The sequence below is a fragment of the Vigna umbellata genome, chromosome 5 (genome assembly GCF_029865625.1).
Source record: "Vigna umbellata cultivar VRB3 chromosome 5, Vumbellata_1.0, whole genome shotgun sequence".
NCBI classification, from domain to species: domain Eukaryota; kingdom Viridiplantae; phylum Streptophyta; class Magnoliopsida; order Fabales; family Fabaceae; genus Vigna; species Vigna umbellata.
The window spans coordinates 9,506,582-9,524,158 of NC_142169.1; the positions used below are offsets into that span (position 1 = coordinate 9,506,582).

At 29.9% G+C, this 17,577-nt stretch overlaps 1 protein-coding gene across 1 annotated transcript; it reads right to left on the bottom strand.

Moving 5' to 3' along the window:
- Positions 1-3,716: 3,716 nt before the first annotated feature.
- On the bottom strand, positions 3,717-6,405 carry LOC124819835 (tropinone reductase homolog At5g06060-like). The gene is made up of 5 exons (XM_047291423.2): positions 6,245-6,405; positions 5,958-6,165; positions 4,853-5,069; positions 4,646-4,758; positions 3,717-4,130 (listed from the first exon to the last, which is right to left on the bottom strand). The coding sequence occupies exons 1-5, from the start codon at positions 6,334-6,336 to the stop codon at positions 3,963-3,965; spliced, it is 798 nt and encodes a 265-aa protein (XP_047147379.1). The 5' UTR covers positions 6,337-6,405; the 3' UTR covers positions 3,717-3,962.
- Between the last annotated feature and the right edge of the window lie 11,172 nt (positions 6,406-17,577).

The window sequence follows — 17,577 nt, forward strand, 5'->3', positions numbered from 1 at the left end:
TTGGATTAATAAACGTTGAATAAAAGACAAAGAAATGTCATGCTCTTGGACATCGAACTATATTTTTAAACGACGTATAGCGGTTGAATTTATTTACGAAACTGCCACCAGTCATTGTTAACGTTGGCTGTTTTGATATTGGACGTTGAACGTGTGACGTTATACACTAATTTTGTACTAGTGATCTATGATTATGATTATGATACTTGCGATGCTCGAAGTTCAAGGATCGAGGATCAAGGCTTAGAGATCAAGGATCGATGATCGAAGTTCAAGGATCGAAATCGATGATCTAGTAATTCAGTATGATTGAATTGTTTATGTTAGAGGATTAGGAATCCTATTATTACTACTATGTATGTGGTGTTTGATTATGGCTGATATAATCAGAAGGTATGTATCTCTTTTTGTGTTTGATTATGATTGGTATAATTAGAAGGTATGTATCTTGTTGTGTGTTCGATTATGGTTGATATAATCAGTATGTATGTATCTTGTTGTTATGAGTGTTATAATGGTACCTTACCGGATAAATGTTTGTGTTTCTATGTTTGTGAATAAAATTATCGAGATGATCATATAATGTGTTATACGTGAGCAGATTATATTGTAAATGTTCTAGAGGCATGATAGACTAGAGAGAGGTGGGGAAAAACCTTAGGATTGAATTAAAGTTATTTTTTTTTAGAAGTTAAGACAATATAATTTGAGTATTTTATTCGTTATTTTATTACCTGAAATAATATAATTGGATAAGGGTTTTTTTAAGTACGTTTTCGCGCTATGATAAAGTTTTAAATTTTTCCGATTTTTAATAACACATGACATCTTAAAAATCATGGTGTTACAGCATTAATTCTAAGGAGAATCGAGGCCATAGATCTTGACCGGTGTGTACTGAATTGAGAAGTTTAAATTTGTACTTATGTGATCCACCTTTAGGCTTTGATTGTTTATTAATTGATGCCAAAAGGGGTATATAACCTCAGGTTTTTATAATGAGGGCCTGTAAGTTCGCAACAATTGTAAAAATGTCACCACACTTTTTTATACTTCGTTTTCGTTAAAACCAAAGTCTATTGGCGCATTAATTAAAAGCCCATTTTTATACTAGTGTGGGTACCTTAGAATTGTTGGTACATAAGTTAACACTACAATACTAAAATTTTCAAATATAGATTCCATTGTTAAACCTTAATTCAAAGTGTTATTTCTTTTTGAAGTCATAATTTAACATTTATAAAGCTTGAGTTATCTTCTTATACCCTACATACAATCACAAATATCACATTTCCTTACTTTAATTAAAATCTATTTAAATTACATCTTCATTTCATATTATACAAACATATATGTCTAATAATAAGAGGACACCATCAAATTGAATGTTCACATCTCTCAAATTTAAGTACATCTTCACTCATACTAAGATAACACATTCAAACAATTAAGTATATTTTTATCTCTTAATCAATTGTTAATAGAAAATACTCAATATATACATCAACACAAGTAAAAATATATTAAAGTATTACAAGAGAAGATTTTATCATATATTACTTATTCATTGCAATAGATATGACAATTAGATAGGCTAGGTGCGAGTTTTACTATTCGACTATCCATTTTCGAAGTAAAAGTTCATGTTCATTCCACACTAGTATAAAAACAGTGTATAACGTCACGTATTTAACGTCTAACCACTAAATAGCGAATGTTAAAAATGACTGGTGGCATTTTTGTAAATAAATGCAATTATTAAATGTCATTTAGAATTGTAATTGGACGGAAAAGGGTATAAAACGTTGAATGCCCCAGTGTTAGTCAAAAGCTTTGTGAATTCAATAAAAATTTGAGCGAGAGATTGAAAATTCATTCACTTTATCTTAGCCCACGAGACACTCTTCTCATCTCAAACTTTTCTCGAACCAAGTTTGACGACCATCACATGTAATATTTCTTTCATTTGATACAAATGCATTTTATTTATGATTTTCGTTTGTTTTGACCGATTATTTTTGTGTTTTTGTTCTTCATAGGCGCATTATGCTTTCTCTGTTATCGGTGACGACACTTTATTCCGACAAACTCACCTTTTGAAGGTTAGTTTTCGTTTTCGTTTTGAAAAACTTATTTGTTGAACTTGTTTTTGTTTTTTTGTTGAACGTGTTTGTTATTGTTTGGTTGAACTTATTTGTTGTTATTGTTTGATTGAACTTGTTTATTGTTAGTTATTGTTGTTTATTGTTGATACTACATTCATAGTTCTTGCTTTATAAAATACCGAAAACTAAAATTTGTTGTTTATCTACTTTTCAGGTCTCGTAGAGTTGTAAAAAATGATCACAATTAATTAAAAAAAGTTTATTAACGTCATATATTAACAAAATTCGACCTTAAGTTAACGTCGTATATTTACAAAATTCAACGACGTCAATTTAACATCTCTTAATATGATGTCGTTCACGAATTAGTCGTTAACCCTTTGTTCACTTGAATGGATTTGGGGAAGAGTGATTGAGTGGATTTGAGAGGATTTGAAGATAAATTTTTTTGTTGTTTATTTGAGTGAATTTGGAGGTAGATGAGAGTGAATTTGGAAGCAACATTTGTGAGAATTAGTGTAAGATTTGATTGATGTAACATATTAAAAAATTTACTTCCAAATTCACTCTCACTTACCTCCAAATTCACTCAAATAAACAAAAACAATTTATCTTCAAATCCTCTCGAATCCACTGAATCACTCTCCTCCAAATCTATTAAAGTGAACAAAACCTAAAAATTCAAAATATTCAATGTTGTACGCGATTTTTGTACTAATGTCATCTCTATGTTGGATAGATATGAAACTTTTGTCTTATTTGTATCCTTATCAATAAACAACTATACCCATGTACACGTTTATGTTTGCTCATTTACTATTTCAAACATTAATTAAATATTTTTTTCACAAAAAACTAAAATTCATCACAAGAGATAAAACAAGATATTATCAAATATTTATTATAAAAAGATACACATTTTCTTTTTCCTATATGAAATATCAAGAAAATTTATAATTATATAAATATTTAATAAAAATATTAAATATATAACAATTGAATAAATATCAAAGTTATTAAATATCAAATGTATATCTTAAAAATAAGTTATAAAAGTTAAGGACCAAGGAAAAATTAATATTTTTATATTATTTTGTTGTTTCATTAATTTAAAATGATGACAGATATGAGGAAAAAATATGCACCTATTCATCACGTCTTTTTATATCTAATTTAAAATTTAGATATTATCCATATTTACATGTACATATGTATCCGTTAATGTAGGAATTTCTTATTATCCAGATGAGTTCAAACAATATCAAATATCAATTCACCCATATAAAAACAGTCACCAACATTAAAAATTAGACACCTTAAAATAGTTCGTTGATTATCAAAATCATGAGCATAAAAACAATAAATTTTCTCGAACGTACGTTTTCAAGTCCAAACATGAATATCTGAAGTGTAAAACCACATATTTGGTCCAATAGCAGTCCAATAATAAATCACATAATAAACTCAACAAACATTATTTTAATAAATTCTAAATGACTACCGAATCATATTAGAAAATAAATTTTAAACTTAAGTGAATCTTATAAATTAATAAAATGAGATTTACATTTCTATATATTATAAATTTGTTTCTTTAGTTTTTGGGAGATCTCCAACAACTTTATTTATAATTATTAAGAAAATATTGCATACAACAGATTCGGAGCCAAATACACCAGTCTTAAGATGCTAGACAATGCTTAATTAAGAACTTATGATTAATGGAAAAGATGGCCTACCAATGATAGTAAGAAAGATTCAGAGGATATATATGAAAGATGGAGAATAAAAATTGAACACTAGAGTTCATTGAGCGAAGTGACTCTTATTTAATTATGAAGTCACACTGATTGAAATTTAAGACGTGAAACCACCATCAGCATAGAAAATCTGCCCAGTGATATATGATGCAGCAGGAAGACAAAGAAAAGCAACTAGTGGTGATACTTCGTTGGTTTCTCCTACTCGACCAAAAGGTATTGTAGATGTAACAATATCATCCCACACTTTCGTTCCAGTTTTCTCCTGTAACAATTATCGACATATGACCAAACAAAAACATAATGTTAACATATGCGTCAAATTAGAAATTAACAGTTAATGCCGTTTTTACACGAAACACAGAGTTTCATAAGTATTCTTTTTTTTTGGGTGAAAGCATTTAATAGCATTGTATCAAACAATTAGTGTTTGTTTTTTCTGTTAGGTGTTTTTCTTCTGACGACTTTCTTTTATATATACTCATTTTCCTCTATCAGAGTGTAAGAGACTTTCCTTGTTTTACAGTTTTCATGTAATAAACTTTCTTCTGTTTTCTCTGCTTTCCCAGTGCTATGTTTTGTCTTGGCTCTAGCTTGTTTGGGTTTCCATACAGATTCCAGTATTTGGTCTTACATTAAATAAGAATAATCAAGATAAATAATATATAAAGAAGAAAATTTATAAATAAGTTATTTTAAATATTTTAAAATTTTATACAATTTTACTCATTGTGACTTAATTTTAATTGGGGAAAAATATATTTCATATCTCAAACATACCCTGACAGATTCAAAGAGTGGAGTCCAAATTGGTCCAGGTGCTACAGCATTTGCACGAATGTTATCTTTTGCCCACTCCAATGCTACGTTCCTGGTGAATTGATCCATGGCTCCTGAATCCAATTATATATTTCGTTCAGATCAACAAGTTAGATTCGCAATAATATTAAATAAGAGGAAAATTAAAAAAAGAAATTAGTATGATACCTTTAGCGGCTCCATAAGCAGATAAACCTGGAATAGCTTTTGCACCTGCAATGGATGAAATGAATACTATGCTCCCATATCCAGATTGTTTAAGAAGTGGATGTGCAAGTTGAGTCAAATGAAAAGCAGACTCAAAATTGGTAGCCATTATAGTCGATACATCTTCAGCAGTGTAATCTACTATGTTCTTTGTTATTTCTACCGCTGCATTGTTCACCTAAGAAACAACCACATATCAAATCACCTCAAATATAACAATGAAAAATGAATCACAAAATCAACAATAATGGATTTTAAATAATTATTTGATATGATATGATTTTAAATAATTTAAATCTTAATAAATTTTATTTAAGTTTTAATATAATTAAGCTCTGATAATGAGTTTATTGTTAAATTTAATTAAGTTTTATAGATTATTTATTAAAAAAATTGTTATCAACATTATCATTTTAAGTAATTTTTTTGTCTTTTGATTTGTACTATTGCAATTGTTTTTGTTTTATTGTAATCAATTTTTTGTTTGTTTGTTGGTCTCCTCGTTCTTTTCCTTTTTAAAAACTAATTAATCGATAAAAAATTAGAAAGAAAGGAATGAACTCATTCACAAGTAAACGAAAATAATGATTATATCATTTTGTTAATAACAAAACTAAATGTTAAAGTATTTAAATAAAAAAAATAGTCGTATTTATGAAGTAATTAAAGCTTAATTAAATCATTGTAATTTATTCAAAATATTTACTCACAAAAGAATTTCCATTAAATTTTTAGAAAGATTCATTCATGTATATAAGTTTAACTCAATTTTATATGATATTACGTTTAGTTATATATTATTATTTTATTTTATTTCTCATTGATACGACATCTCAATTTTATTTTATTTTGTTTCATTCCAAGAATTTTTATGGCAAATAATTTTTATATACTTAAAAGGAAATGAATTTAAGTCCAAGTAGCACCCCTTCATTAATAGACTACAACTAAGATTTACCAGCCTCGTTGTATATGTCCAACAAATATACTAATCTTAATTATAATTTCTTAATCTTGCTTCAGAGTTTTTCTTTGGATGAATTTATGATGAGTGGTTCAATATTACCAGAATGTTAAGCCTTCCCTGGAAGACTGAGGAAACAGTTTCCATGAGCTTGAGGCGTTGGTCGCGATGTTTGACATCACAGACTGAACCGGTGACGTTGAATCCCTTCTTTTTCCACTCTTCCAAACACTTATCAATGTCATCTTGCTTCCGTGAACAAACATGAATGGCTGCTCCAAACTCTGCCAATTCCTGAACGATGGCATGCCTAAGACATCGGAAAGGAAGAAGAAAGATGAGAGAATAAAAGGAAAAAGATAAAAGGATGATATGATGAGATGACGAACCCAATGCCTCGAGAGCCTCCTGTCACAAGCGCCGTCATGCCATGGAGTGACCACCTATTGTCCTTTATGCCGCTCAGCTTTGCTTCGGCCATTTTTGCTTCTAATCGAAGACTTCCACAAATAAAGAAACACAGTTTTCACTGAAACAAGAGCTGCAAGTACCTCTCTTTATATATATACTTTTGAAACCCTTTGTGGCTGTGAATGATTTTAATCTTATCGCCAATTACAAGGAGCCATTACCCTGGGTCCGGAAAGTGAGACCATAAACCAAAAAATCTGTTGAAATTTTGACACACTCTCAAGATAGATCATTACCGTGTGAACCAACTGATCAACGTAATCACTAAGAGAATGATTGATTATTCTGTTCTGAAAATTAATTTGATTAGTAACAATTATTAATAGAGAGTTAATGAAAATAATAGTTATTAATTGACAATTAATATGAATAATGTCATTTATAGACAGTAAATGGATTAGACCTAACGGTAAACTCAATATAGTATTTATAAATATATGTATAAAAGGGGAGGTCAGGTGATTAACTCTAATTACTAATCTTTATTACAAGATTATTATGCAAAGTCACTGACTTGAACGTTGGAGTGACTCTGACAGGTACCCTCCCACGTGGCTTGGGCACGAAGGAGAGAGACCAAACAACATAACTTGGATGATAGAGGACCCTCAGACAACTTTAAGTAGATAACTTTGAGTAAGGGATCTCAACCCTACCCGAAACCATATTTAAGCTCTTCAATCGATTAACATGTGTATTGTCGAATGTTAAATTTTTTAAACCTTTACAATTGTCAAAATACTAAAGGATAATGAAAGAGAAAATAAGAAACACCAAGTTTTATACTGATTTAATTCTTTAAGAATCTACATCCACTTTCTAGCAATCTTAACTAGTATTCCACTAGAATATCAATATATAGGATTACAAAATTCACATATATAAAATTTACATTCTAGATATATACAAACACTTCAAATATTTCAAGATTTTCAACCAAGGTAATGTTTCACACAATTACTTTAACCTATCACTTACACTATGAAATAAATATAGAAAAACAATAAACAAAATATATTAAATGAATACACTTGTATGATATGCAGATTTTATCAACCAAACATGACTCAACAAGCAACTAATATACTCTAGCAACTATTTTATCAACCAAACATAACACTAACTATTACAGGCTTGTACCAATCTTTGCTTTGGGCATCATCGAAAACAATAATTTTATCTTCTTTGACATATTAACAACAACTCGATCAATTTTCTAGTGGTGGGCTTGCCTGTTTTGTCACACTTGTATTTACTTACTTCTTCTCTTTATACAAAAACAAATACACACTTTATTTGGTTTTTTTTGTGTATTTATTCGAGAGAATATAAAATGGGTACAAAGAAGATCTGAAAACTCGTAATAAAACTTTTCTTTTTCAAAGATAAAGTCTAGACGGCATGAGCTTAAGAGAGAAAACAACGGCTTAAGAGTTAACAATAATGTTTCTTGATTCTTGTTCTTCTTTTCATGCAATCCTTTTTATATAGACTACATCGGAAAAAAATATTACTCAGAGAATTGACTTTCGCGTAGTGATGTAGCCTTTTAGTACGAGGTCAGATGTTATGTTGCGTCTTATAGAAGCAACTATGTTTCTTGTACAAAAGAGACAGGCAAAAGGACTAATGAAAATATTTCCAAAATGTATTTCTATCTCTTAACATTCTTTTAATCTGATGTAGAACTTTTGAATAAAATTTTGTACTAATTTGATTTACATAGAAAAATAGAGCATAGCACAACAAATAAGTACTATTTCGTACATGCATTAAGAATGTTGGACGTTTCTTAATTATTTAGGAATTGTACGTATGTATGCATTTAGGCATTCTGATGGAGTAACGTTCGACGTTTAGGATATCATTTATACATATAACGTTTAATGAACTTATCTTAGATTATTTATTTGATTAAACGTGATTTCGTTAGATGTTTTTGTTAAACTTTAAAACAAGATTTGCTTGGACGATCTTGTCTTAACCAGTATGAAGGTGTCTAAAGCTCTCAGATTGAGTGAAGGTATGTGAAGCCGATGTTATTGTTAGAGGTGAGATTTCATAAGCTAATAACAGGGAATATGTTCTCATATGCCATAATTAAGTGGATAATCAATTTTTTTCACTACTCTTTCAATGATAATATATAGAGGTGCATGTGAGTGAATAATTTATTCTCCTATTTTTGTTTTACTAAAAAATTGATTTTTCTTATTATGGTGGTATAATATGAACATTGATATCTTCTTTTAGTGAAATTTCTACACTTAAAGAGGAAGAGATCGCTAAAGACCTATACTGCGATCATAAACTGAACAAATTAATAATAATAAGAATTTCATTTTATTTTAATATGATTTCATCAATTAAATTTGTTTTATTTTAAATAATAACTCACATCTCATTTCATATTTAAAGCATTATTAAATGTGAAAGTAAAGTTATAATCTAACCAATTTATCAATTAAAATATATATTTTCTTAATTTATCAAAATAATCAAATCATTCACAAATTTTATTTTTATTTTTATTTATTTCTTATTGTCTTTCTTCTAATACGAATAATATGTCAATTTTTACTCCCAAATCTATTTATTTTCACATTTCTTTAAATTCGTCTTCAAACCCTTATGTAAGCTAAGGAAAGAGAACTCACGATTACAAGTATTTTGACATTTAAAAAGTTAGCTTTTGTATTTATAATTAGAGATAGAAGAATAAAATAATGAATATAAAATATATGTAAAGATTTATTAGGTGTTAAAATGATAATACTCACTACAAAATTGTGGTTGAGATGAATAAGGATGACAAAAATTCATAATGAAATCTTTGTATCTTCATATAAAATTCATAATAAATAATTAGTATTTGTAAATATTTATTATCAACTAATATTGAATAATAAATATATTAATATCGATTTTTTAATAAGTTAATTATAGGAACTATATTATCTATATTTAAAAAGTATCTTTTATTAGAAAAAAATTAAAAAAAAATTACATTTTATTAATTTAAATTTTAATTAAAATTAATATTTAATTTATATTTAATTTAAAATTTAATATTTTATATATCTTTTAATTTATTTTGATTTTAGTTTGAAAAGTTTATTAATTTTTTTTTAAATATCTGCAAATATATACATATGTTTGTAAGTTTTAAAATGTATTTTTTAAATGAATATTCAATAATAATTAAACGAATTATTTTTTTTTTTTCAAAAAGTAAGGGATAGATCGACTCCAACCCAACTTTACGTTTTTGGCGCGTGGACAAGTGAGCTGCAGTGTCAAGTTGCTCTTTCAGAACTCTTCCTTTTGTTTGTATTAAGATAGGTGACGGAAGAAACAGTGTAGAGATAGGAAATTAGGATAACATATTTTAAATTATTTTTAACCAATTAGATTTTATTTTAATAAAAAGATATAATTATAATTTTATAATTTTAAAATCAATTTTTTATTCATCATATTTATTAAATCATTCATAAATAAAAATTATGATTTTTTATTTTGTTATCTTTTAATTCAAATAATATTATCTTTTACTTCAAAGGAAAACAAGTACAATTATTTTGATCTTAATGCAAGTACAACGCGCAACCACTCCTACCTACCCATTTACTACTGCTTCAGAGGAAACAAAACTCGTTGGTCCATATCCCAAGAAATTTGGGGGAAATTTGGATACGGTATCCGTTTAATCAGATTAATCACATATATTAATAAATTGATTAAATCGAATACAAAACACATTAATATTAACATAGGGGGCAAAATCATCTAACACGAAATTAACGTGACACATCTAAAAAACGAAAAAGAAAATTAAAAATACTACAAATTGGCATATAATATATACAAATTGTAAATTTCAATTTAAGAAAATGACCTAATTGTATATTTTTCTAAAAACAAGAAAACTGAATTGCAAAAAAGAAATTTACATGTCTAGTTTCCAAATAAATTATATATTTTTAGAATGAATAAAATTGAATATAATAAATAATGTAGTAAACTTCAGAAAGAACTATTATAATTTTGCTAATATCTCATTTCGATCCAAAAGTTTAATAATTGAAAATTTGTAAACATATTTAAACTTAAATTTTTATGGCATTTATTTTCAAAAGTTATAGTAATAAACTATTTAATGGCATTCTTTACTATAAACAAGTATGATAATCATATATGTGGTATTTTATTAAAGATTTAATATATTATTTTATCTTTTTAAAATTAATATAAGTTTCTTGCTCTGAAAAATAGATTTAGTGGAAGCTAAATTTGAAAAGTCCACTTAATTTAACGTGTAATGCCAATCACCCATATCTAGTAAATCTAATAGATTAAATATTTAAATATAAATCTTAAAATATTAAATTTAAATTATATTGAATCCAAGAAATTATATGCAAATTTAACATAACATCCCCATGTTTGATCTATTTCTAATTTTATTTATATTTTTTTATCAATATTATCTATATTGTTTTGGTACAAATTTATCAACTAATATGTATAATCAACTTTGATGGATTATACGTTAACATTTTACTAATATTTAATGTTTTACTATAATAAAATTAATTAATTAAGATAATAATACTAAAACAAAAAGTGATTAATGAATAAATAAAGTTTAAATTGATTTATTTTCATTTTTATTTAACTTAAATAACCTTTTTTATATTTTTTTTTCGTTCCTTTTATATTTTTAATTTCAATCATCGATCTAAACAACTATTAACATGCATTATTTGCATTATTACAAGAAAATCTCTAAGAAATTAATTTAGTAACCAATCCTTTAATAGTCAAAATTTTAATAATTAATGTAAATGATTAATTTAAACATCAATTTAAGAATTAATTATAAATTTGTATTCATAGTAAAAATTATTTCAGTTTGTTTATAAATTAATATTTAAATTATTAATTATTTTTATTATTAAAATTAATCATTATAAAAAATAGGATTTTATTTTTACATCTAAACCTTCCTCTCCCCTGTATATGTATATTAACTTTTAAATAATACCTCGAAAAAGTCATCGATAAAAGAGTAAGAATATAAATGGATTCCAAATTGGTATCCATTGTGGTTGATATATCTTCTGCAGCGTAACATATCATTTTGCATTATGAGTGATGCTGACAACAGGAAACTACTTAGTTAATGAAGTGACAGAAAAATGAATCAGAAGGAATATGTCGGCTAATAATTGGACATAAGAGATCACACGAGCTTTAAGAAGTAAAATTATCTCGTGCCATTTTAGTAGTGTTTTTCTGTTTACCTATAATTAAACCTGTCTTTCAAAATCAAAAATAAAATATACCGAACCTTAATTGAATTTGACGTGAAAGTTAGAGTAAAAACACAAAACAAATCAGCGATGTGAGAGAAATGATATTTTTATAACAGTTGACAAGTGCTGCACATGGAAAATAATTTTAAATGTTGAGAATGATGTGCAATGGAATTGGGCAGGTTTTTTATTTTTGGATTCATTTTCTCTTTTTTAGATTTTGAATATGAGGAAGCTTCGAGAGAGAATTGAGAGTACGAAACCTAGAGAGAGAGTCTCTTTTTTCCTTTACCCAGCCACCCATTGTCGCCGGAGTGCCGTCATAGTGTCGCCGTGTCAAAGGCGAACCTTTCCTCCACCCAACCACCCATTATCGTCGGAGTGTCGTCGTTCGTAGGCGAGACCTACAAAGTCTCCTCTTCCCTCCACCTACCCACCCATTGTCGTCGTAGTGCTGCCAAAGTACCGTCGGAGTGTCGTCGTTCCTAGGGAGAGTGCCGCTTCCTCCCACCCACCCATTTTCGTTGTTCGTCGGAGTGTCGCCTGAGGAAGTATTGTCTATTCCGGTGACCGACGTCATTGGAAGCTTTGATTGCAACAGCCACCAAAAAAGAGGCGTTTTCGCAAGTGTTCCTCCCACCCACACATCTTGCTCCGTGCCACCCACCGAGAGGTGTAGTGTGTTGCAGGTATCATTATTGATTGTATCAATTAAAAGTGGAGGCAATATTTCAGGATTAGCACTTGTGTTAGAGTAGTTTGTTTATAGTAATGCATGTACCTTATACTTGTGATTACTATGTTGCAGTGAAAACTATCACTTCCATAAATATTCTGTTTTTGTATATTACTATTGTGATAAAGTAAAACTAACTTCACGACTTGCATGTTCTCATGGTAAGAAACACTTTCACATGTCATTAAATGTTTTGTTAATCTGTGTGTTGCTTTGTTGCATTGTCTTGGTGAAAGAAAAATTGGAAATGAATAAAAACATTTTTGTTGTCAAAACTATCTTATGTAGATTGTCAGGTTGTTTGTGGACATTACTCACCGTATATTCATTTCGGGATTTATCCGAATGGTGTATAAGTCAACCTTAACCCATACCGTCATGACCTCTCCCATGTGTGTTAATATTAAAAGCCATTGTCTTTATGTTAACTATGAAAATAAAAGATGACTGGTATAGATTACAGATTCATTTGAACAAGCAGAAAGTTATCCTTCCAGTTTACTTTGTACTTTTTAGTTATTGTTTGTTGTTTATCTTTGTTTGGTTTTGGTTTAGTGTCATGGAGGAATTCAGAGAACACAGTAAAACTTCTCATATGAGGAAGAAGGTATGTAGGGTTGTATTTGATTTGCATAGATTTAGTGTTGTATTGTAATGTATTTAAATAGTAAGCATGTCTTTGTATGTAGTTAGTGTTTAGACACTTCTGTAAGACCAACTTCATAGGTGCTTTGAATGAACGGTTGAATACTGAACACAAGGGTTACATTGAGAAGACTTTTTTTTGTTGGTTGTTATGTTTGCCAGAGTGTATTAAGATAGGTAGGAATTTGTTATCTGAGTTATGTGCTTGATGGGTAGATAACATGAGTGGATTTTATTTTGGAGACAAAGTTATTGAGTTTAGTGAATTTGATGTATGTTTGTCGTTAGGGTTGCCTGTTGTTGGTGAAGTGATAGATTTAAATAAAGTTGGGCATCGTAGTGTTTGTAGGGACTACTTCTGTGATGGGAAAGTAGATGTGAAAATGGTATATGACTTGTTAGAGGAACATGAAAATGTTCCAATAGAACATTTTTGTAGCTTGTATATATTGGTAGGGATATCGGAGTTCTTGCTTCCCAATAGAAATGAAGTAGTATTTCCAATTATTTTTTACCTTGTTTCGGAGTTGGGGTGTGTGGGTAACTACAATTGGGGCAATTTAGTTTTTAAGTACTTTGTTCAAAGTGTGTCTACTGCTTGAACAACAATGAAGAATGAAACAACCAGAAGCCATTTTCATCTTGAAGGATGTGCTTACCTATTGCAAGTAGATGTTTGTTATGTAATTGTTAATGAAAGACAATGATTTCTTATTGTTTTCCATCATTTTTAATGTGAATGTTGTTTGATTTATAATTTGCAGGTTTGGTTTTGTCACCATTTTGTGACATCAAACTCAACGATGTAAAGGTAATACCGTGTAGCCATTAACAATTCGTAAATTTTTGGTTTGTTACGTATGTGCGACGTAAGTAAATATTATCTTAACCAATGTGTAGGTCTTCAAAGCTAACATAGGTCCTCACTCTGAGGAACTACTTAACACTTCCTCAAGACCTGAGATTCGACCCCATCCATCTGCCCAAAACAACAACAACAACAAAGATGTTGGTCCATCTTAAAAGGCTTGTACTTCCACCTCTAATAATGCAACCACAACCCCCATGGAAGATTAATGACCATTTAAAAAATTATGATATGTTTCTATTTGAATCATTAGTAACCATTAATATTAGTCATGTTTTGTATCGTATTGTATGCACTAATTTCAATAGCATTGTAGCCTAACGTTGAAGGTACCAAATTTTGTGTGGATGGAAACCATTCTGTTTTTATATGGTTGGGGTGATTGAGAATGCAAAGAAAAGAACATTTATTACACAACTAAGTAATCCACTGAATTGGTGGACGACCACCATTAATGGGTTTTAAATTGACCATCATTGATGCCAATAAAAATTTAAATTGACCATCATTTATGTTGAACATAGTTTTCATGGTCTAGTAACAAAATTGGTACCAAAGGCAAAATAAGTGGGTACATCATGTGAAGTTTTTGCACAGGAAGGTAAACTATGAACATGAAACTCATTTTGGAGTGTCTAATTTTTTGGTCATCATTTTTTGCACTGATAACTAATGTAGAACCAATTTTTATACAACATATGAAGAAATTGGTGGCAAAGGAACCATATTTACTAAGTCATGGTGCAGGAACAAAACTAGTACCAAAGGAAAAATAAGTGGGTACTTCAGGTGAAGGTTTTGCATAGCAAGGTCAACTATGAACATGAAACTCATTTTGGACTGCCTAATTTTTTTGTCATCATTTTTTGCACTTGTAACTAATGTGGAAAATTTTTTTATACAATTTATGAAGAAATTGGTGGCAAAGGAACCATATTTACTAAAAGTCATGGTGCAGAAACAAAACTGGTACCAAAGGCAAAATAAGTGGGTACCTGAAATGAAGTTTTTGCACAACAAGGTCAACTATGAACATGAAACTCATTTTAGAGTGTCTAAATTGTTTGTCATCATTTTTTCAACTTAAAACTAATGTGGAAATAATTATTATACAATTTATAAAGAAATTGGTGGCAAAGGAACCATATTTACTAAAAGTCATGGTCGAGGAATAGAACTAGTACCAAAGGCAAAATAAGTGGGTACTTCAGGTGATGTTTTTGCACAACAAGGTCAATTATGAACATGAAACTCATTTTAGAGTGTCTAAATTCTTTGTCATAATTTTTTCAACTTAAAACTAATGTGGAAATAATTATTATACAATTTATAAAGAAATTGGTGGCAAAGGAACCATATTTACTAAAAGTCATGGTCGAGGAATAAAACTGGTACCAAAGGGAAAATAAGTGGGTACTTCAAGTGAAGTTTTTGCACAACAAGGTCAACTATGAACATGAAACTCATTTTGGAGTGCCTAATTTCTTTGTCATCATTTTTTCAACTTAAAAGTGATGTGGAAATAATTATTATACAATTTATAAAGAAATTGGTGGGAAAGGAACCATATTTACTAAAAGTCATGGTCCAGGAACAGAACTGGTACCAAAGGCAAAATGAGTGGGTACTTTAGGTGATGTTTTTGCACAGCAAGGTCAACTATCAACATGAAACTCATTTTGGAGTGCCTAATTTTTTTGTCATCATTTTTTGCACTTGTAATTAATGTGGAACCAATTTTTGTACAATTTATGAAGCAATTTGTGGCAAAGGAACTATATTTACTAAAAGTCATGGTGCAGAAACAGAACTGGTACCAAAGGCAAAATAAGTGGGTACTGAAGGTGAATTTTTTGCACAACAAGGTCAACTATGAAATGAAACTCATTTTAGAGTGCCTAATTTCTTTGTAATCATTTTTTCAACTTAAAAGTGATGTGGAAACAATTATTTTCATCAATGCCACTTAAGTGAATTTATTTTCATCATTCTTTGTACATACAACCATATACATACAATATTTCATAAATCCTGAGATCCAAATTTAATGGGGACTGTAGTGCAAACATTTTAAACATTGATCATTGTGATCTTCTAATTTCATTAACAATAAATGTAACAACTACTTTTCTTTCAACATTTTTAAGAACAAATATGTACAGTCAGCATCAATACATATTGAAAAAGTTCTAAACAAACCATAAATAACATTGCAAAAATCATTATTCCCCAACATTCTACACAAAGCCTAAATGGTACCATTCTTTGATTCAAAACAAAACATTCATTACGGCCAACCCAACGTCTAACCATTTCCTTGACCAGAGGAGTGCATAACTCAATTGGGCTGTTCATATAAAGACACCACTTGAATGGAGTCTCCCTGATACATGTCTTATCAATTTGTCGTAGTATACCATTAATGTCGACTATCGGTTTTGTGTTGCTTCATGCCCACAATCACAACTACAATTCATTTTCAAACAAAAAACCATCAAAAAACTCTTTTCAAACAAACAAATCAATTTTCAAAACATTAAATCTACTTACATTGTTATAACCTTCTTCTTCTGTGCAATCCATCACTGCCAATCCAACCAAAGTACAAAAGCAATGTAAAATTAACCAAACAACAACTAAAAAAAATAAAAATATTCCAAAATGCAATACACTGAAATTATATGTCAAATTATAAAGGATAAACAAGAGATGGACAAACAGACAGAGAGTATCAATAATTCTGTCAAACGACCTTCTAAAAAGCCATTGTCATCCGACTGGATTTCTTTCATGTATTATCCTATCAAATATCTATATTCGAAGTCAAACAACGATGGGTAATATAACATTATTTTCGGAGGTCCTGTATTCCTTGAAAGTTGGCACTTGGGAGACAAATTTTGAGTATTGTCAAAGCAAGGGTGTTTATGTTCTCATGTCATAGTACCAATCAGCGCAGATTTTATCTGTTCAATAAATTATATTAACAAACCAACAAAGGCATTGGAGACTAAAAGGTTATAATCTGGAAGGCCTAACTACAGATTCATAAGCTTCCAGTGCCATCTAGCACAATACTTATGCACACCATTGTTCTTATCATATTTATAGTAATAAGGAGCATATCCAACATAATCAACATCATACATCTATTATAGATTCATTTCTCTCAATACAAATAAACCAACCTTTAATGAACACAACGCCTCTCAGTGGGTGGCACGGAGCAAGATGTGTGGGTGGGAGGAACACTCGCGAAAACGCCTCTTTTTTTGTGGTCGTTGCAATCAAAGCTTCCAACAATGTCGGTCACCGGAATGGACAATACTTCCTCAGGTGGCACTCTGGCGGACAACGAAAATGGGTGGGTGGGAGGAAGCGACACTCTCTCTAGGAACGACGACATTCTGGCGGCACTCCGGCGGCAATGGGTGGGTGGGAGGAAGCTCTAGGTTTCGTGTACGAATGACGGCACTATGGCGGCACTCTAGCGGCAATGGGTGGGTGGGTGAAGGGAAGAGGAGACTCTGTAGGTTTCGCCTACAAACGGTGGCTGGATGGAGGGAAGAGGAGACTCTCTAGGTTTTGCCTTTGACACGACGACACTACAGTGGCAATGGGTGGCTGCGTGGAGGGAAGATGAGACTCTCTCTCTAGATTTCGCGCTCTCGGTTCTCTCTCGAA